Here is a 20,440-nt window from a genome sequence, read left to right on the forward strand (position 1 = left end):
AGCAAGGTAGCCCGGCCAGCAAGAGATAGGCGCTTTGTAGCCCAACCTGCAAGTCGTCGATTAATTTTTCCTTCTAAGTGAGCATAGGTGCTTCTTGTTATACGTCCATTTATAGTGGGGACTCCCAAGTAAATACCCAGGTCAAGAGTTTCTTCGAGCCCGAGAGCATTGCTAACAGAATTTCTAGTAATTAGAGGGGTGTTACTAGAAAAGAAAACTCTAGATTTGGACAGGCTAACCTTTTCCCCGGAGGCGCGACAGAAATTATCGAGGACTTTTTTAATTGTTAGTGCTTGCTTAATTGTCGCTTCTCCGAATAAAACCATATCGTCAGCGAAAAAGAGGTTATTAATGGCGGGCCCATTACGACAAACTGGTAATGGACTCCAATTACCCGCTCTAAATTCTGCATCAATAGCTTGTTGTAACTTTTCGAGGCACATAACAAATAAATATGACGACAGTGGGTCGCCTTGCCTGACCCCTCGAGATGGCGTAAATTGTTCCGTTGATTCTCCGTTCCAAAGTACTTGCATCCTTGTAGAGGTAACGCATTCCATTATAGTATCTAGAAGAAGAGTAGGGATCATCATATCAGTGAGAGTATTTCTGATGAACTCCCAGCTAAGTCGATCATAGGCTTTTTCAAGATCAATCTTAATTGCCATGAAAGAAGTCTTTCCTTTTTTTTTTCTCATTGTATGGATAACTTCTTGAAAAATAACAATATTATCGGTTATTTGTCTTCCCGGAACAAAGCCGCTTTGAGTTTCTGAGATGCGAAAAGGGAGAATCTTTTTTATACGATTGGCCAAAACTTTGCTAATGATTTTATAAGCCACATTGCAGAGACTTATGGGACGGAATTGCGAAACAAGCTCAGGACCGGTTACCTTAGGAATAAGAACGATATGAGTATCATTCAAGCCGATCGGGAAGCCCTTACCCTCTAGAGCATTAAAAACCATATTACACAGAGAAGGCTCAATAACCGGCCAATTTTTTTGATAGAAGAGAGCTTGAAATCCATCTGGTCCCGGAGCCTTTAACGAGCCCATATTGAGTATTACATGTTCAATTTCAGCCACAGTGAAAGGTTTAGTCAGCCATTCCCAATCTTTGTTAGAATAATCTTGAAATAAATCGTATGGGATATCGGCTCCATTGTCGCAAGGTGTTTCTTCTGTATAAAGATTTTTAAAGTAATCAACAACCAAATTCTTGACTTCATCCGAATCCTCAGTCCATTCCCCTGTATCTTTTCGAAGTGCTGTAATTTTGTTTTGCCAACGTCTTACCAGTGTACTAATATGAAAATAGGACGTATTCTTATCCCCGTCTGTAATGAATTCCACTCGCGATTTTTGATACCAATAAATCTCCTCCTTTTCGAGAACTTCATCAAGTTCTTTACGTAATTTCGCCTCAAGGACAATAAGGCGCTTCTCCCTTGTAATTGCGAGCTTTTTTTGGCACCCTTCGATTCTCGCCTTTAAGGATCTCTTAGTACGAAAAATATTCCCGAAAACATTCTCATTCCATTCTTGTAGGGATTTTGACAAACCCGCTAACCTGCTAGGGAAAGTACCACTTGTTGGCCAGTTTTCAGCAATGAAATTCGAAAAGAGCTCATGAGTCATCCATGCTGCCTGGAATTTGAAAGGTTTATGAATGGAGGCCAGAGGAGCAAACCCGTTCGGAGCAATTAGAAGAGGGCAATGATCAGATTGGAATGCGGGTAAATGACGAACACTCGCGTTTTCATAAATCGAACCCCATTCAGCGTTACAAAGGGCGCGATCCAATCTCGCACTTTGTCTCGTTTCTGGTGTATTACCACGAGCCCAAGTATGTGCAGGACCCGAGAATTCTAACTCGATCAATTCACAGTTTTCAATCCAGTTGTTAAATTTATCGCATCTCCTGGCCATATTTGAGTCACCACCATGCCGTTCATCAAGTGATCTCGTCTCATTAAAATCACCCGCTAGTAGCCAAGGTAAATTGTTTCTACGGGCAAAACTCTCCAGTTCGGACCATAAAGCACGACGGTTAGTTGGGTCAGGACTAGCATATATCGCTGAGAAAAGCCAAGGAACTCCTCCTGATCGTGAGACTTCAAGGGTAATGAACTGGGAATGTTCATACACCGGGACTACATGAACAATATCAGTCTTCCAGTAGACCCAAATTCCTCCACTGAAACCAACGGCATCAATCCGAGAATGACCCTCATAACCTATAATTTTTTGAATATTTTCAGCATGATCTCCACCCATATGGGTTTCAACTAATGCTAGGATAGTTGGTTTATACGTTTTTACTACTTCTTTCAGAGCTGCGATTTTATTTCTATTCCCCGTCCCTTGTACGTTCCATACCATACAAGTGATTGGTGATACGTTCGGCATAAGATTTGGTATTCTATCCGACATAAAAACTGGTAAATATGGTATAGTTGATAGATAAGCTCTACTTACGAGAGAAAGCACGTCATTAATGCTCCATGGTAACGACATCTCCACTAATAGAGACATCGGATCCTTCTGGACTGGCTTGAATGTGAGTTCCATGCTCGGAGATTCCCCGATCATCACCCCCAAGATTGGTGCTACCATCCCCCTCAATGGGGAAATTTTGAACCGTCTCGATGGTGGTATCATGACTATCTGGGGGAGCTCCTGAGAAAGGCACGACACTGGGAGATACGTGTCTTGAATTTCCATGAACTGAAACGACATGACTGTTTGACTCAGGGGCAGTATTTTCGTCTCTCTGTGAGTCAGGGGTACTTGATGGCTTGCTTATATGAGCAACCTTATTAATGCTTGCATTAGATTGTAGGGGTACTTGTTGGTTCGTAATATTATGTAAAATAGGGTTGGCTCTGTTTTGGACAATTTTGGTAAAATTAGTTGCTAGCTTTTTACCAAGGTATTTGGTAGCTCTGTGGGTATTAGCATACTTGGTGGAGTTAAATTTGGAGGGAGTCGTTTGACTGACTGGGGAAAAGGGAGGAATAATAGAGGGAATATTGTGTGGGGGAATATTAGGAATAGAAGATTGATTTTTAATTGAACGAGGGATTGAGTGGTCGGAATTTTGAATAGTTTCCTGCAAAGTTGGATTTAGGACCTCGTATCTTGAACCAGAATTATTCTTTCCAAGATTAAAAAAGCCTGTTCCACCATTAGCGGGAAACATGCTTCCTGGTTTGTCTGCTTTAGGTGGATCCCTTCTCCGAGGAGGTTTTTTAACCATCATCCAATCTCCGAATTTTTCTGTAATTTCTGGTACGGGGATAATAGGACTTGCACTGGTTGACGGAGTATCACTAACCTTACCTTCGTTTTCCGTAGAGTTACTGACATCTAAGTGACCGGAGCAGTTTTCTGCTGCATGACCTATTTTACCACATTTAAAACAGATTGATTTAAGGCCTTCATACTGGATTCGATAAATTTTACCATTTAGCCAAAACTTTGATAACAGGGGCTCATCAAGATTCACTTCAACACTCATTCTTGTAAACTGACCACGCTCCGCAAGAGCAGTATTTTTATCGATTCGAATCACTTTGCCTATTTTTGAACCAATCCTTCTGAGGAACCCTTCGTTGAAGTATTCCACTGGCAGGTTTGGAATACGGACCCATGCCGTGATATATTTGATCGTATCATCAGTAGGGACAAAGTTCGGAACCCATTTGCGAATGGTTATGTAATGGTCATCAACCATCCATGGACCTTGAGTTAACACATGTTCGTAATCTTGTACACACGAGAACCTGGCCACATAATAAGAATCACTAATATCAATAAGAGTTAGTTTACCCTTTATTGCCCATTTAGCATTGAGTTTGCGAATCAGGGACAAATAGCCAATCTTCTTATCAAATAGTTTGATAATCAGAGCATGCCTCCAAGGCTTCCGTAGTTGAATCTTCTCCTCTTTCGACAGGAGAATTTTTGGGCAAGATGAAGTATCCTCCCCCTCCTCATTACTATCCTCATCGGATTCTATGTCAATATCGTAGTCCTCATTGATAGCGTCAACCAGATCTGAATGCTGAGTTTGATACCCCTGAACTTTATCGCGAAATGACAGCGAATTTGACATGGGATCAATGCCGGGTTGATTCAGGGCTTCAGTGGTATTAGAGGTAGAGTTGCCTGCCTCCCCTGGTTTTGAAGTTTCAGAAGTCTGGAACTCGCTCAGATGAATCGTTTTCCGTTTGGCATTTTTTGGTAATGGAGGGAACTGTGGTTCAGCAGAGATCATGGTAGTATCTGTCACTACAATGTTGGGTTGATAATTGCTATTCTCCGGCCGGAGGCCGGACTCAGAGGTTTGCATCAAAGTAATATTCAGAGTTTTTAGAGAGAGTTTTTAGAGAGAGTTTGCATCAACAATAACAATCAGCAATAGCATTTATGTAGAACATACAATTATGTTGATCACTTGACCATCAATATATATTAGAGACAAAGACTTCTGCATTTCATTTTCATTAAACCAGAGAACTAAACTCAGCTTATGTTGATTCATATAGAAAATTATCGGGATTTTTGAGGAAATCTGATCTAACACTCATAATATAAAGGGGGTGGACAGATGGTAGGAGTATAAATAGGGTAAGTCTCTCTTATGACGGGAAAAACGGGCCAAGTGTCCTCTCACTTGTGCATATAAGAAAAGCTGTTGCTTTACCCTATGTCAAGTATATCTTACTTGTGCAAATAAGAAAAATCCGTTGTTTTACCATATGCTTTCTACTTTCGTTTTATTCATATTGCTTGACTTGTCTTAAGCGTAAAACGGGTATACTCGTCTTGACTCTTAAATAAGAATTTGTGATTGATAGAATTTGTGAATTTGTGATTGATAATATTCGAGAAGCAATACCCACATGTTTTTACAAGGCTAAACAAATTCATTAACAACTCTCCAACTTTGCTCTAGAATCTTTAATCTTATCTTGTAATCAAAAACACAATGGCCACAACAGAGTGGGAAGCGGGAAACGTAAGCAAAAAAAATTGGTCACATTCAGTCACTCACACATGAGTTGGCCCCCGTAAACTACCTTAGGCTTGCTCTTAACTCTGATCTCTTGGCAATAGGAACCAACTTATCAAAGCCTGCACAAGTGCACAACAAAGAAAGTGGAATTAAAAAACAAACAGAAATTTAAAAGAAAGGAATTCAAAATCAAATCAAACACAAACTTAATGATCAAAAAGTAAAGCTAAAACCAAAAGAGTATGTTAACCAAATAAAAAACAAGACTAAAAATAGGAAAAATAGAACAATAAAACAAATTAAAGTAATGAAGAATATAAAATAGGCAGATCCTCTTTCCAATCTTCAATTTCAGCACGAATAACCTGCAAAATAACAGTAAAAAAATTAGATTTTCGTAAAAACTGAAAAATGAAATTTCAGTTTATATATGAGATTAATTGAGGAATTGAGAGATAGTATTGATTTTGGAATTAAATAACGCAATTTAAGTGAGGCATCTAATTACTTATCAGTGAAGCGTTTCAAATTGGAAATTTGTGGGATATTGAAAAGCTTGATTGAGGGGATTATAATGATGAGTAAAGATTAAAGGGTTATTTCATAACAATAATCCATCCTATTGGTGGTCTGCAATAATCACTCCATCCTATCAATAATCTCAATTAAATCCAACCTAAACACCATACCTTCTAATAACGAACCATCTGATATTTTATGATGTTTATGTGTATCAAATAAACCAAGTTCTTGATTCATCACTTGAAAATATTACACATAAACATCACATATACCAGCTAGGTTGTCCAAAAACTATCAAATATTCCAACATAAACTTAAAAAAATGTCAACTGGATCGTTAGTAGAAGGTATGGTGTTTAGGTTGGATTTAATTGGGATTATTGATAGGATGAAGTGATTATTGCAGACCACCAATAGGATGGATTATTGTTATGAAATAACCCAAGATTAAAGAACACAAAACGTTTCATGTTTTCAGTTAATGAAAATTTTTGGCAGGTAGTAAATAGAAAAAGATAGTCAACCTTCTTATTTCAAATTGTTATAGAGTAGCTTTCCTTATAGAAATCAGTTTGTTGTGTTTGTGTCTTCATTAGACACGTGGCATATGGTAGTTGTTCAATTTATCTTTTTAATAGTATTGTATAGATTTGAGGGGAAACTTAAACAACGCTAGAGAAAGTTCATTATGGTTTAGTGAATTGACGGGCTAACAAACTAAATATGAGAGTCGTTTACACTCCATATAGAATTGTGGGAGATTAGGGTGAGCGATATTAAGTTGGCTTTTATTGTGAGCATTAACAATAATTCAATTGTGGGAGATGAAAAGGAAGAAACAAAGGGACGGTGTCAATGATATAATTGATTGCAAATTCAAGATTGAGGCTCAACTAATTTGTAGAGAATTTCAAACGTGGCAGCCCGTAAACAAACGTGGCATTTCTAAATCTTGCGTGGCATTTTTAAATCCTATGTGGATTTGTCTACATGGACTTTATGGGTCATTTTAGCCTAGACTTTTAATAGTATTTTATAGATTGACACCTAAAACTGAGTTTAATTGACGGAAAATAAAGTTTAGGGGTACACTTATTGATAATGACAATAATTAGGGGCACCATGTATGTTTTAAAAAGTGTAGAGGTACCACGTAGAAAGTTCAAAAGTTGAGGAGTACCATGTAGAATATCCCAAAAAAAAATTTATAGTTCCAACAACTTTGTCTTTCTAATTTTTTTTAAAATTTTTAAGTTTTTATGGGGTAACATATATCTTATGAGTTATGACACACGGAATAGTATTCTTCCAACCATAATAGTGTAGATATGTATTAACTCAATAGATTCATTACAAATTAAATAACAATTGTTAAACAATAACAATAACTACTCCCTTTGCCCATCATTTGTTTGCGCAATTAAAATACCACTTACAAAGACTATAAAAAAACAAACAAATTAATAAGTAAGAAGAAAAAAAAAATAGTCTAATATGGGACCTATATCCTAACAAAGAAAATGCTAAGTTCGGGTCCATTACCCCCATAGTGGTTCATCATGTAGTAGGTTTCGGAGTCTTTAGAGCCGACAACCCGTTCGAAAAAGGCCCGCATGTAAGTGAGCTCACCATCATGGGCCTCATTTGGGCCATTACTAGGCAACACACCTGCACCCATTGACACATTATGTAACATTTTCATGACATTCAAGTCTTCTTCTGTGGGCCCTCTTTTAATACCATACCCAGTTTTACGCCCATTATTGTACATCGTCCAAATGGGTTCTTCTATGAGTTTGGACTTGTCTAATGGTTGTTTGTCACACTCTAAGGCTAACCTTACTAGACCCAAACCCATTTCTTGTAGTAACTTTGCTGTTGGTATGGCTAGCTCTAGGATTAACATGGGCTGGCACCTTGGGTTCTCTTGTATTGCCAGGTTTATCCTTGCTCTTCTGTTCCCAAACAGCGTTCCGGTAATGCGAGTCCCACCGTGGAGATGGACGTGTGCGTTGTGTGGCCGGCTTGATATGGGTATCCTGCAGGTCGGGGTTATGTTTGGGAATGCCTTTAGGACTGAACGTACTCGTCTCATGATTTTGTTGGATTTGGTTTTACGTTGACTCGCTTGTTCGAGCGATATTGGAGACCGTGTGGGGGTTGAGGCTCTAGGATGAGGTGGTGATGGGTGTCTCGGCGAAGCTGGGGATGGTCTGTGGGGTCCAGCCATTGGTGGTGATGCTGCAATGTGGTTTGTATGGGAATGTGATTATATGGAAAGTGATTTGGTGATGAAAGATTGGATCTCTCTCATTATGGAGCAACCAAAGATTATATGAAGACATATGAAGTTGTGCCCTGCACGTTGAGTTAGGTATACTACCTATGCATTTAGCCAAAGTCAAAGTTTGGTTTCTTTTAAGACGAGCATATTCATGGGATGAAATAAGCCTGTTGTTAGTCCGTGGCATTCTGCATTTTTCCCATTTATCCTATTTGACCCGTTTTAAGTTTAAAACATACATGTCCGTCTCGAATAAGAATTTGTATAACCATATAAATTAAGCAAGATTTAATTTAGGTGACTATTCTCACACAACTACACAAGTAGGAGAGGTTAATGAGGAAGATACATGAATGTGAGTCTCTCAAAAGAATCTGCTTGACGTGCTCAGCAATCACCACGTTTGCTAACCTAATAATGGTTTTAACAGCTTAACACTGCCACTATTGTACAGGAAAAATAAGCAAATCCCGAAAAAACGAGCGTTATAGGTTTCTCAAAGTTGTTTCCGAGACACGGTTTATATGTACAGAACTCAACAAAACTCTGCCAAAAACAACGAGTTTTCTAACATCCTTACATACATACATAATTACATATACATACAGACAGGACTAAACACTAAGGCCAAAACTTGCGCCACTGCAACTTATAACCTGCTAACAACTCACTTTACAGCATAAAAGCTTCAGAATGAGCTCTCCGCAACAAATCGTCACTGTTTTGGCTAATTTTGCATGGCAAGGTAACTTTCATTGCTATACACAGGAACCTCGGAATGAGCTAACAGGTCAGAAGGTTTGGAGAGAGGAAACCCGCCTTCTTTGTTGAAGGAATACTTGCAGCCTTCAAAATTTTTACCTATATGCTCAAATTTGGCTGCCATCGCAGGAAGAAGGTCCTGTAAGTTTGCATCCACCTTATTGAACATGAGATTTGCCACTGCTCTGTCGATCGTGTTGGTTTTTTGAACACTGGCCTCGGTTTCCTCTGACCTGAAACATATGCACTATGAGTTTGACTGTTTTAAGATTAAATAAGCCACAAAGCAGGGGCTAAATATGACATGAACTAAGGCAATACTAAAGCTGAACTTCAAATTACAGGAAATACAAACAAAGGGCGGTTGATAATCAGATACTATAAAAGTTTCTCCAGTGTTACTTAGGAGGACTTCCCATATACTCTCCGCGATTCTTCGGGAATTGCCCCAATTGATTAAAATAGCCCTTATAAATCTTAAAAGGTAGGGCAATTCCAAAGAATTAGAGGGAGTACCTCTTAAAGTTCCCTGAACTGATTATCCCAAAATATCAGCCTTTCTTCCTCCTCACTAACCCTTCATCAAAATATTTGATGTAGAAAATTTAAACATCAAGAATGCAGGCTTTTACGTCATAGTCATGACGATGTTAATCATATAACAAGGATGGTATTTATATATGTACCTTAAGTCTCTATCATCGTGATCTAGCAAAGAGAACTTGTCCAAGGGAAGGTCTTCAACTTTGGCTTTCCCTGATATCATGTGCTCCTTCGAGTGTTGAGCAAGGCGGTACAAGGAATCTCGAAGACAAAGTCGAGTACTATTGTTCATCTGTACAAAAAAAAGTACCAATGTCAGGCCAATTTTTTTTTTTTTGCAACTCTTGTGCTAAGGAGTGCGATTTAATCTAAATATAGCGAGTAACTCCACCTGACAGAGGACTGTCTCAAGACCCGTCAACACGGATTCTTCTATTGACGAATCTTCGTCGCAAAATCTCCTTGAAATGTCTTGGTCTGACAAAACCATTTCCTTGGTCTGCAGGGAGAAACATGCAAAACTTAAGTTTAAAAATCATAAAGGACCTATACACAAAGGAATGTCTTAGGTGCAAACAGAGCATTATATTCGGTAAGTAACTAGATAAGACAATGATTCAAAATAAATAGATAAAAAAATTTCATACGTTTTAAGTTTTAACAAAATCGGACGGCCATTTCATTTCCTACAGAGCCAAAAACCGACAATTTTTTTTTTTTAGTTTAGAATATGAGGGAAAGAGGCATGACTCAATTTACTGTTTAAGCATTCTTATTGTGAAGTACTTGTCAATTGTCATCAATGAATGAATCATCAATGCGATTTTTATTACATATCACTTAGAACAGCCTATTAAAATCCGGATAAGGTTGAGTACATCCAATCCCTACCACTCTACTTGCAGGAGCCTTTAGGCACTATGGTAATATAGTGTCATTCTAGAATGCACGAATTGACTGTCGGAGGAATTTCTGTTAAAGAGAAAAATGACCATATACAAGACAGAAGAACAGTCAACATTACAGCGTGGAGATTTAAGGGTAAGTTTAAACAGGATTCTCACCTTTACTGATGGTGATTCTTCATTACTTTGGTCAGAGTAGTTTCCATAACTAAGATTTGAGAAACTAGCATGTCCATTGTCTGAGGCATCTGGAGGAGAGCAAGGTGGAGTCCTGAAACTATCAATATCCATCACTCCTTCGCCATCACAGGGAACACTTCGACAGTCCATCCCTTTGTTTCCAGAATCACTCTCCGACGACATCATACCGTATCGATATTGTGGTGAAAATGGACCATTACTATGTGATGGCACAGGAACATCATCTTGGAGCAAGGAATTCCTGGATAAAATCAAAAATGAATCACGAGTTAGCCTCGATATAAAGGAATAACTCTACTATGCTTGGACATCCCCAAAGAGACTACACAGAAAATTTTGGGTGAGCCCCAAATTTGTGTGTAAATTATGTTACGGTAAGGTCTTTGCTATCATGGCGGTTGAAAATTACCATGTACAATTTTCAGCAGAGACAGATTTAGACCTTACCATGACAAATGACAATTCCACAATCCACTCAAAACTTGTGTGAAACGAGTACACAGAATTTATGGGTGAAGCGTGTTAAGGTAAAGTAAGAATTTTAAATTTAGGAGTTAAACTAGTACATAAAAATGTCATCCATTGCATCAGTTCTCATCAGATTATTGAAGAAGAAATCAGAACGAGAATCTTCAGAAGATCCTGCGAGATTGCTAGAGCCATAAGAGAGCTCTACTTGGTCAGGTTGGTTTTTATCTTTGCTTCCTCTACCAAACATACTTTGGTGCTGAGATTTTTCATCTGGCAGACTTGATATCTTACCAGCATCAAAGTTGTTTGGCCATCCCGAGTTTCCTGATTCATCTGTTCCCCACTGCGACCAACTATCGGGTGATGGAAGTCTATCTAAGTACTCTTGATTTTTGGGAACAACTAGATCACCAGCTTCTTGTCCAAAGTACCATTCCATCATAACTATCTGGTAAGAGCAAATTATGAGTTATACCGCAATATCCAGCTGCCAAACAGATATTATCGAAATAATTGGTCTCCTGTGAGACGGACGCAGATAATAAAATAGCAAGATACTGAATTAACAAGGGTTAGGTGGTATTCGGACGTACCTCCACTTAAATGAGTACTATCCCACAATGAGTCGACACACCTCAACATATTGCAATATCAAACATAAAGAAAAAATAATGAAATTAGCATACTAATTTTTCCTATCGATATAGATGGAAACTACTACAAGTTTCATCAAAAGAAATCTAGATCAAGGTGTCAGCACATCGGCGATGTTCAGAATGTTTAGTATTGATATCGGATACTTTGTTTATTTGCAGAGGGAGCACCGGTCAATTTACAAGCTGACGGATACGAATACAACGCATGAGTCCTAGACTACTAATCTCAATAATTAACAGCTAAGCTAACAAACATCTCCACTAAAATTGGATGTAATTTGGGGTTATTCATATGGAAATATGAATATCTTTGTCAGCTTAAACTTTAGACTTTAGTTTGAGATGGTTTATTGACATCCGTGCAAAAATGACTTCTTCGATTGCTAGACTTACTCCACCGGAGATACTCAGACACAGTTTAAAGTAGACCTAGCTCCGTACATTTTTGTGCACATAATTTTACTATTTGAGCTAAAAAAAAAAAAAATTGACATAATTCCAACAAGTTTGGTATAGATCTCATCTTTCTCAAAAAAAAAAAAAAAAAAAAAAAAAAAAAAAAAAGCAAACAATTAAAGATGTATAAACACAAGATCCCCTTAAAACCAGAAATAGGAGCTCTAGAGCGAATAGGTAGTATTATACGACACCTAACTTGCTACGGGTCACAACAAACTAGGGAGTAATTAACTAAGTTTGATTTTAAACCGATCCCAATTCCCAAGTATACCCATTAACTTATAAACTAGTCTCCTCTATTGTACTCATTTTACGGATTTACTATAATATATACTTGACATACACACATGAGACATCATCAAATCAACCTCTAAAACATGTAGTACCTTGGATCAATAGTTATCTATTGCTTCGAAATGAAGATGGATGATTTTGGACCACACAAAACATATAACTCCACTCAAATGGCCAACAAAAGTTTACCAAAAATGGAAATAGATAACTAACTAACTACTCATCTGGACGGGGGAGTATGAACTAATAACAGTAGCAAGAAATAAAGCAAGAAATACTAGAAAAGTGATGAAAATAAAGTTACCTTTGAAGTATGTTAATGAGCAAGATGAAGAAAAAATGAAGATGATGAAAAATGTTGGAATTAAAAATCCCCTCAAACTTATTAAATTGAATGAAGTGAAAGGCAGAAGGAAGTTGAAGTTTGTTTGTGTAATAAGAAAGGAAATAAAGATGATAAGAGAAGAGAAAGAAGAGGAGTTATAGGAGAGGCAGGAGGACAGCTAAGGCTAAGTCCTTCCAACTTGCAATTGCTTTGTATTATTTAACTAATTTGTGGCCATCAGTTTCTCTTCATTTCTATATCACCCAATACACATGGACCCCATCTTCATTTTATTTAATTATTTAAATCAACTAATTCATGGCTGTGAGATGCCCATCTAAATACCCCTCCTTATTGGTCCAAATGTCACTCTCTGCCCCGCTAACCTCTCTACCGAATCATTTTTGTGGTGCACCTTGCTCCATTGCTGGTCCCACTACTTGTGACTAGTTTATCTTCCTTGTGGCTATATATTATTCAAATCGGATTTTGAACAGATAAAACTTATGGATGGGATCGATCGTCTCTTCTTTCGCCTTTTTAATATACTTTATTACCTTATCTATTTAACGGTCGGCATCTTTTTTCCCAAAATCGGAGGTTTGCAAACAAAACCTCGTATTTCATGTTTTTTCCTTATTTAGGATATCCTAAATTCCCATTAAAATACTTTTTTATTGTGTTTCTTCAACTTGAACACAAACAGAATATCAAAGTGTTGGATATAGTTGTTTTTCTTGAATGTTTCAATTTTTTATGCAAAATGGAGTGGCAAAGTGTCGTATTATGTCGGATAATTTAAGTTTCGAACAAATTATTGGACACACGACACGCCACGCCACCAAAATTAAGTACAACTACCAGAATAACATAGCTTTTACGATAAAAAATAGGAAAAAAAACACATATAAACGAAAAGGGAAGCAAGAGATGGAGTTAGAGATGAAGTTGGTTGCATGTTAGGGTAGGCTAGGGAAGTGTGTAACCGCCACCGGCATAACATTAGTGAGTGGGACCAGGCTAGCCTAAAGATGAGATGATGATGAAGAAGAAGAAGAAGAAGTTGACAAATGGCATTCAGCAGATGGACCAACAGCATGTGTCATGTTAGCCAACCGTCTAGGAAACATGACATTTGAAAGGCTAACGATTATGAAACCTAGGCAAAGCGGTTGTATTACAGCAGCACAGCATTCTTCCCTCAAGTCATACTAAATGGATAAGCGGTGGGTCCCCATCTCAGCACTCTGCAGTCGTCGGGAAATCTGCAACCCAAGGGATCATGTTACCTTCTTCTGCCGACTTAACTATTTTACTCCCTACCTTTTATAAGCTACACATACACTTAAATAATACCGATACACCCTTTTAAGTCTATTTGTCGGTATAACTTGAAATATACACAACCTTAAACAACTCCAACCCATTCAAAACCTCACTTTCGAGACACCTAAACCGACCCGTAAGTTTGAGAGACTTGTAATCGAACTCAACCAACCCAATACCTATGACTAGACCTAGCTTGTCTAAGTGGCCCAACTCGAACCCGAGCAAACACGACCCGACAGAAGAAACCGAACCGTGACCCGATGTTCAATGACCCAGACCCGACCTAATATTAACCTGACCCGATTAAATCGATGACACAATAATTATTAAGCTAATATTGATCAAAATGAAAGTGATTTTATATTTAGATTAATACCTTTTGACTTAATAATAAAGTAATTATACTAAATAATGGCTAAAAACTAAACTTAATGATTATGAATTGAACTAATGTGATAAAATAACCGGACCCAATAATAACCCGACCCGAAATAACCCAACCCAATTAGCAACCTAAACCAAACCCGTCGTGACTCAAACCCGATATGACCCAACCCGACCCAAACCCGACTGATCCGATTGCCATCTCCCACAACAACTTCAGTGCTTTAGGTTTGCTGTGATACCCTGGGACACAACTACAGGATAGTCAAGTGTACCAAGCTATCCGCACATTTCAGCAGCTTCACCTTTCTAACTTGGGAGTTAACCAGTACAATGATCTAACAATCTATTTCAAGTCGTGGTCTTTTAATTCCATGATTTACCTTCTAATAAGAAGGTGGATTACATTAACTGATAAAATCGTACGATACACGGTCTAGACTTTGGAGCAAAGTGTGAATTATCAATGGATCTTAGATGATGAGCATACAAAAGTAAGAAAATAGTACAAATTACACTTGCAGATCAAAAGGTCCCCGTTGAACAAAGAAATCCCATACATAAACAAACCAAACCAAAAAGAGGAGTTCAAAATACATCATCACAAATCTTTAGTTTGCTAGTAACCAACTAAACAGATACTCAAAATGGCACCTGCAGCTGTTAATCTGTTCTCCGCCGCAACTCAAGGTTTCTGCAAAATCAAAGAAACTGCTCAAGTCCTCTGAAATTTAAAGAAAAAAGGGAAGGAAGAAAACAAGGGGGGGCTGGAGTCCACAAAGACTTTCAATCAAACATACCTGCATGGGGAGATACAACTTGAACTCAGGAGGAAGTTCTTCCTCAGAATAAAGACGGTCTGAGAAGTAAATGCGCCTCAGCCGACAGTTTGCGTGGACCTGAACTCGCAACGTCTCAACATAATTGGTTCCATATGCTCTTTTTGTAAAATCACCCAGATTTAACTGAATTTGATTCCAGCCATCATCCATCTTAAGTGGCATAGTGCATATATAAGGCTTCACTCTAGTCACCGCCTGCAAACATTTCTCAATGGTTAATCCTACAGGAACTGATAAATAAGGGAGAAATGCCGATTGAAAATGCTTCTACCACCAATTGTTGATAAAAGATGAAAATATGATCAAGGGTTATTGACTTTCACAAGATCGCAATAACAAAGGATAGCATCCACAGGATGCTCCCCCCGCTGAAAGAAAGAGTTGTTGTTCACGCAAAAGTGCAAAACACAGTAATTTTCTTTCCCCTCATCATTCAACCAATCAACCCTTTATCTGAGAGACATCATAGGCCAACTATTCATTACGCCAGTACATCTTGGGAATGGAAAGACCTTGCCTTCATTTCAAGGAGCTTGTCAAGCTATGTTTTACTACAACTTGGCTTGAAGGATTCGACGTGGGTGTGTCAAAGTGTAGGACCGAGCTACTGCAGGAAATATCCACATATTTTTGGCTTAGAATGACGTATACAACAGTACAAGTATCATAATTAGGTCCAGGCGTTGGACACAGTTATGCATTACCATCATTGCCACGTAACAAGTCAGAGTAACATAGCAGTCAAGTGAAGAGGAGAGACCAAACTTCCTATTCCCCTCCAAGGCTCCAAGCCATCACCCAACTTCTTTCCCTCACCGTGCAATGGTGAATGGACAGCCTCATGTTTTTGGCTTAAAATCAAATGTCCCAGTGTTTATGTAATTGCATTAGGAATTTTTTGTCAGAAGGTACCTCACATTTAGGTCTTTTGTAAACAAGGCACCTAATGAAATTTTTGTGTGTTCAAAACTACCTTTTGTTTACTATTTTTTTGTTAAAAGGTACTAATCTGACTTTTCAGTCAAAAAAAAAAAAAAAAAATCTGTCTTGACTAATGGAAGAAACTCTTATTTGCTTTTTTTATAAAGCTAGTGAGCTAGTTTTATTTCTTTCCTCTTAATTGTATTATCCTACACCCTTCGTCAGTTCCACTATAACCAAGATATCACCCTCATCCTACCTATTTTACTGCGCACTAAAACCATCATCACCATCGCCATAATGGATACAACAGCCGTCAATGCTTACTACTACACCTTCGCTTTCATCTCGATACCATCCATTTATGAAAAATATTAATTTCAGCATTGATAATAAAAACCCTAAATTTCTTTTATACAAGGGAATCTCACTTTTAACATTGATCCCCTAAAACCCCATAGCTAATTGTTTTTACTACGTATCATTTAGTGTTGCTTTGATAACCCCCTAAAAAAACATTTCAGATTGACTTTCACTCCTCCTAAACTATCAAAGACCATTTTTAAAACTACGTCAAATTACCAAACCAAAGGATGAAAGGATAAAGGAAGGAGATAAGGTATACAAGGAGGAAAGGACAGAGAAAAGGGAAAGAGAAAGCATGGCAGAAAGTGAGAATAGAAAAGTAAGGGAAGAAATCGAAAGCATCGAGTATGGAAGGGCGAAAATGAGGATAAAACTATTGTTTTACAAGATTCCACAACTGCATCTCTACCTTAGGTTTGTTGAGTTTGAAGAGGGGCTTGAGATTGATACGGTGGGTTAGGAGTATGAAGCAAGGGTTTTGTTGACTTGAATGAAGCAGGGCTTTGAAGAAGAGCTTCAATCAAACATGAGAGAAAACTGAGAAAGAGGAATCAAATTGAAGGGGTTTGTTTAAGAAATATTAGGTGCCTTCTGACAAAAAAAAATCCTTTAAATTAACACATGCCTGTTTACCCCTTTTGCGTAATACTTATGTTTCCCTTCATGTATCAATATTTCGCCTACTCTTGGGTGTCTGGGACAAAGGTGAAGCATCACGTCGAAGGAAGGTATCACATGGAAATCGATGAAGACAGAGGAAAATGGAAGCAAAGGGAACAAAATGGTATAGAAGAAATCAAAACAGCAATGATCATGAGTGAAGGGAGAGGACAAAAACAGGGAGAGGACAAAAAGAAGGAGAAGCCCAGGCAAGGGCAGCAATGAGACTATGAGAGCAAAAGACACGCAAGAAGTGGTACCCGACGTTCCTCAATAAAGCATCTGGCACAACTTACACCCAGTAAGCGCGTAAGATGGAACCTCCGGCTATAGATAACACTAACAAGTCCAAAAAACAAATTTATAGCCTACTAACTCTTGATTATCTATATAGAACCAGCCAACTTGATCCGCCCACGCCCTTCCCCACAAAAGGAAGAAGTCATGAACACAATAAAGGTGCAGGCGTTAAAGACATTTAATCTATTTTCAGCTAAAAAATAGCATAAGAAAATCTTGAGGGAATGTACTAGGATGAAATAAGTTGAACACTAAATTGCAAACCAAACAGTGAAATTAATCAAGATACACTTTGAGAAACAGCCCAACAATTTGGGAGACTTACAGACTTGATAATTTGAAGCACGAAAACGACGCCTCACATTCCTATCATCCAGGATTTGAATCTCAAAGGTGAAGTATTTCTTCAAATTCTTCACAACCATGACCAAGAAAGGCAGTTTTATTCCAAGTGTTGCTGCTGGATCTGCAGGGCAAGTGATATATGTTGACTGAATGTTTGATCCTACGATCTCAAGGACATTTGACTGAATATCATCATCCTGCGGGCGCTTTATGTGGCCATTGGACACTGCAAACAAACAACTTTCAGTTTTATCAAGATAGTTTACTACGTAATATTATCTTTTAAAAATGATGAGACATTAAAATATGTTGAACTGAAGGTTCTTATCAGTCATTAGGTCAAAACAAGAACTGGATACCAAGGGTAAGAGAGTCCAACTTCAAACCTCCATGACAATCATCCACTACTTTAAATTCTAGCATTTTACACCTTGTAACACGGGCTCTACCAAAGCAGATGAATAAAGGGATCTTCAAAACGTCTTCAAACCTCACATCATAGTTTAATAATTCACGAAGGGGCAGAATAGCCAGGAGAAAATTCAAATATCACCGACAACAGAGTAACGTAATTGTAACATCAAGATATAAGTTCGCATCAAGACAAAACTCAAACAACTCAAGTAACATCAACCCTTGGCAAGTAGCAGCTACCCATAGGATAGATAGAAAGACACAACAACTCTGTAAATTATTCCTCCGAGGCAAGCAAATGGCAAAAACTATGTCAAAAACTTTTAAAAGAAGCTTTTGGACCACACAGTAGCACGCAAAATATGCAATCGGATGCAAGTGTACAACCAATGCAGATGATTGAAAATCTTGAACTGTAGGCCAAAACATTGACACTCCCTAAACATATGGCAGAATCAACACCTCGGCATGTTCAATAACACGTGAGCAAACTACACTAACATACATGAGTAGACAACATAAGCAAGAGCAGAAAGACTACCATAGGAGGAATATAGCACGAAGTGAGGTAATTTATAAATCAAAGGAGTTTTGATGACCAATTTCACTATAAAAGCATTCTTAAGTTGAAATTAATTTGTGTCCCTAATATGCTCTCCAAAACTTACTCTTAGCAAACAAATTGTGTCCACACACACACACACACATGAGAGTAACTTTCACTTAGGTAATGAAGTTTAAGATAAGGTAGAGGAGATGAGTCATAAGTGGCAGTCATAGAGGGTGCACGACGAGGTGATATGGGAATTATTACCTAGGGGGGAGGAACTAGTCCCCCCTTTTCCTCTTATGGAAAAGCTATTACCTCTTTATCCTCATTTCCACCTCCTATCACCACCAATGTCCTCCATTTTCTAGTTCATCTAAGCTCTATTGCCCGAGTAATTATTCCTCCCATCCCAAGACAGCCTTAAATCTAAATAGCAGCATAATCATAAATGTCATCAACTAAGCTAACAACTCAAAGGCCTGTCCTGCTATGCAAACAAATAATATGATGAAATAGAGAAAAAAAAAAAAATTGGATAAAAAAACAATCTTGCTCCATTCTCCCACCCCTCCACTGATCCTCCCTCCCATTATTTGCTAAAAGTGCATCTAAAGATCTCAAGCTTTTGTTTGAATGGAGGGAATTGGAGAGAAACGAAAGGGAGGGAACCGCAATTTTGTATCCCCCCACCCCTAACTCTCCAAATCCAAACAAACTCTTAATCTAAATAGCAGTTTAATCATAAATGTCATCAACTACGTTACAGCTTAAAAGTCCCGCAACCCCGAAATACAAACAAATATTGCATTTCAGTCTCATCGAAACAATAATACGATAAATTCAAAATTAAAGTGCAGAAAAAAAAAAAAAAAGATGATTAACCTTCTTTGTCCCATATCTGGAGAGGTTTACTCCTGCATAACAATCAAGCTTAACCCGCATTAGAACAACTCTAGAAAATCAAAACAAACGATAACCCTAACGAGAAAAAATGTTTTCGAAACCCAAATCAAAGCATAAGAGAACAAGAATATACCCAAGGCTGTATAAGATTGACAGAAATCCAGACTGAAATGTATTCTTGAACATCCTGCTCGTGTAAAGCCAACGAAATTCAATTATTTAAATATGTGAATGATAATATAATACTTGTACGAGGAAATGATTGAGCTAATTTGATTACAATCGAATTCCAGATTTCTAAGAACCCTAATTTGGAATTACGTGCCTTCTAGGTAGCACGACACTCCACCTAATCCAATGTTAAGGGTGGACACGACGTTAAATTCGCTTGACACACGCGTCAAAACGTGTCGACACTCAGATAAATTGTATAGCCTGTCTAACTTCATCTTTTATTTGGGACGTGTCCACAGATTTTTAGTAGTGTCATTCATCATGGTATTTGGATACACCTTCAAACGGAATTAAGTTAAATTTAAGGTAAAAGGCGTGAATTGTTATATGGTTGAATTTGGTGGGGAAATAAGTTGAATTGGGGGTAAATGATGTTCTTTAGACTAGTAATGAGATGTCGAAATAGATTGATTATAAGTTAGCTTTACCTTCACTTATTTAAATTTAATATTCAATACTTTTTCAAAAATAAAATCGCACATAAATAACTATAAAATATATATTTTATTAAATTTAAATGACGTGTCCCGTGTCCTAAATTTCATGGGATGCCGTGTCGTGTCAGTGTCCGTGTCCGTGCTACCTAGCGGCTAGCGTGCCTTCTCAGAGCCAGGAAATTAGTCGCAGTAGAAGGCGCACGCTTTATTTATTTGAGAGAACTGATTTTCATCCACGACGTTTTAGTAACTACCGACCACGCTTTAGTAACTATCAATGACATTTTCATTTTAAAAGACGATAATGCCCT

The 20,440-nt window shown here is 37.9% G+C and overlaps 3 protein-coding genes across 6 annotated transcripts; all 3 read right to left on the reverse strand.

Annotated features, from left to right (window-relative positions):
* Window positions 1-6,912: 6,912 nt before the first annotated feature.
* On the reverse strand, window positions 6,913-7,945 carry LOC141608984 (protein MIZU-KUSSEI 1-like). The gene has a single exon (XM_074428272.1). The coding sequence runs from the start codon at window positions 7,772-7,774 to the stop codon at window positions 7,046-7,048; it is 729 nt and encodes a 242-aa protein (XP_074284373.1). The 5' UTR covers window positions 7,775-7,945; the 3' UTR covers window positions 6,913-7,045.
* Window positions 7,946-8,288: 343 nt separating this feature from the next.
* LOC141605618 (uncharacterized) lies at window positions 8,289-12,669 on the reverse strand. Of its 3 annotated transcripts, none has more exons than XM_074424474.1 (7): window positions 12,424-12,636; window positions 11,304-11,344; window positions 10,806-11,158; window positions 10,198-10,480; window positions 9,525-9,632; window positions 9,277-9,425; window positions 8,289-8,823 (listed from the first exon to the last, which is right to left on the reverse strand). In XM_074424474.1, the coding sequence occupies exons 3-7, from the start codon at window positions 11,150-11,152 to the stop codon at window positions 8,556-8,558; spliced, it is 1,155 nt and encodes a 384-aa protein (XP_074280575.1). In that variant the 5' UTR covers window positions 11,153-11,158; window positions 11,304-11,344; window positions 12,424-12,636; the 3' UTR covers window positions 8,289-8,555. The 3 variants fall into 3 exon arrangements, with proteins under 3 accessions (XP_074280575.1, XP_074280577.1, XP_074280576.1); XM_074424476.1 differs by lacking the exon at window positions 12,424-12,636 and adding an exon at window positions 9,107-9,167 and having other exon boundaries at window positions 11,304-11,436; XM_074424475.1 differs by lacking the exon at window positions 11,304-11,344 and having other exon boundaries at window positions 12,424-12,669.
* A 1,852-nt stretch (window positions 12,670-14,521) lies between these two features.
* Window positions 14,522-20,069, reverse strand: LOC141605619 (uncharacterized). 2 transcript variants are annotated; one of them, XM_074424478.1, is made up of 5 exons: window positions 19,592-20,069; window positions 19,438-19,469; window positions 17,609-17,817; window positions 14,958-15,194; window positions 14,522-14,851 (listed from the first exon to the last, which is right to left on the reverse strand). In XM_074424478.1, exons 1-5 carry the CDS (start codon window positions 19,642-19,644, stop codon window positions 14,843-14,845), a joined length of 540 nt encoding a protein of 179 aa, XP_074280579.1. In that variant the 5' UTR covers window positions 19,645-20,069; the 3' UTR covers window positions 14,522-14,842. The 2 variants fall into 2 exon arrangements, with proteins under 2 accessions (XP_074280579.1, XP_074280578.1); XM_074424477.1 differs by having other exon boundaries at window positions 17,576-17,817.
* Between the last annotated feature and the right edge of the window lie 371 nt (window positions 20,070-20,440).

Source organism: Silene latifolia, chromosome 10 (genome assembly GCF_048544455.1).
Source record: "Silene latifolia isolate original U9 population chromosome 10, ASM4854445v1, whole genome shotgun sequence".
Classification (NCBI taxonomy): Eukaryota; Viridiplantae; Streptophyta; class Magnoliopsida; order Caryophyllales; family Caryophyllaceae; genus Silene; species Silene latifolia.

Excerpts from the sequence above, each read along its gene's own strand:
- LOC141608984 (XM_074428272.1), bottom strand. The coding sequence starts at position 7,774 with ATGGCTGGACCCCACAGACCATCCCCAGCTTCGCCGAGACACCCATCA.
- LOC141605618 (XM_074424475.1), bottom strand. The coding sequence starts at position 11,152 with ATGATGGAATGGTACTTTGGACAAGAAGCTGGTGATCTAGTTGTTCCC. Across the intron at positions 10,481-10,805 it reads GCAATGGATGACATTTTTAT|GAATTCCTTGCTCCAAGATG; the intron begins GTACTAGTTTAA and ends GATTTTATCCAG. Across the intron at positions 8,824-9,276 it reads CACGATGATAGAGACTTAAG|GTCAGAGGAAACCGAGGCCA; the intron begins GTACATATATAA and ends CATATGTTTCAG.
- LOC141605619 (XM_074424477.1), bottom strand. The coding sequence starts at position 19,644 with ATGTTCAAGAATACATTTCAGTCTGGATTTCTGTCAATCTTATACAGC. Across the intron at positions 19,470-19,591 it reads TCAATCTTATACAGCCTTGG|GAGTAAACCTCTCCAGATAT; the intron begins GTATATTCTTGT and ends ATTGTTATGCAG. Across the intron at positions 17,818-19,437 it reads CCAGATATGGGACAAAGAAG|TGTCCAATGGCCACATAAAG; the intron begins GTTAATCATCTT and ends GTTTGTTTGCAG.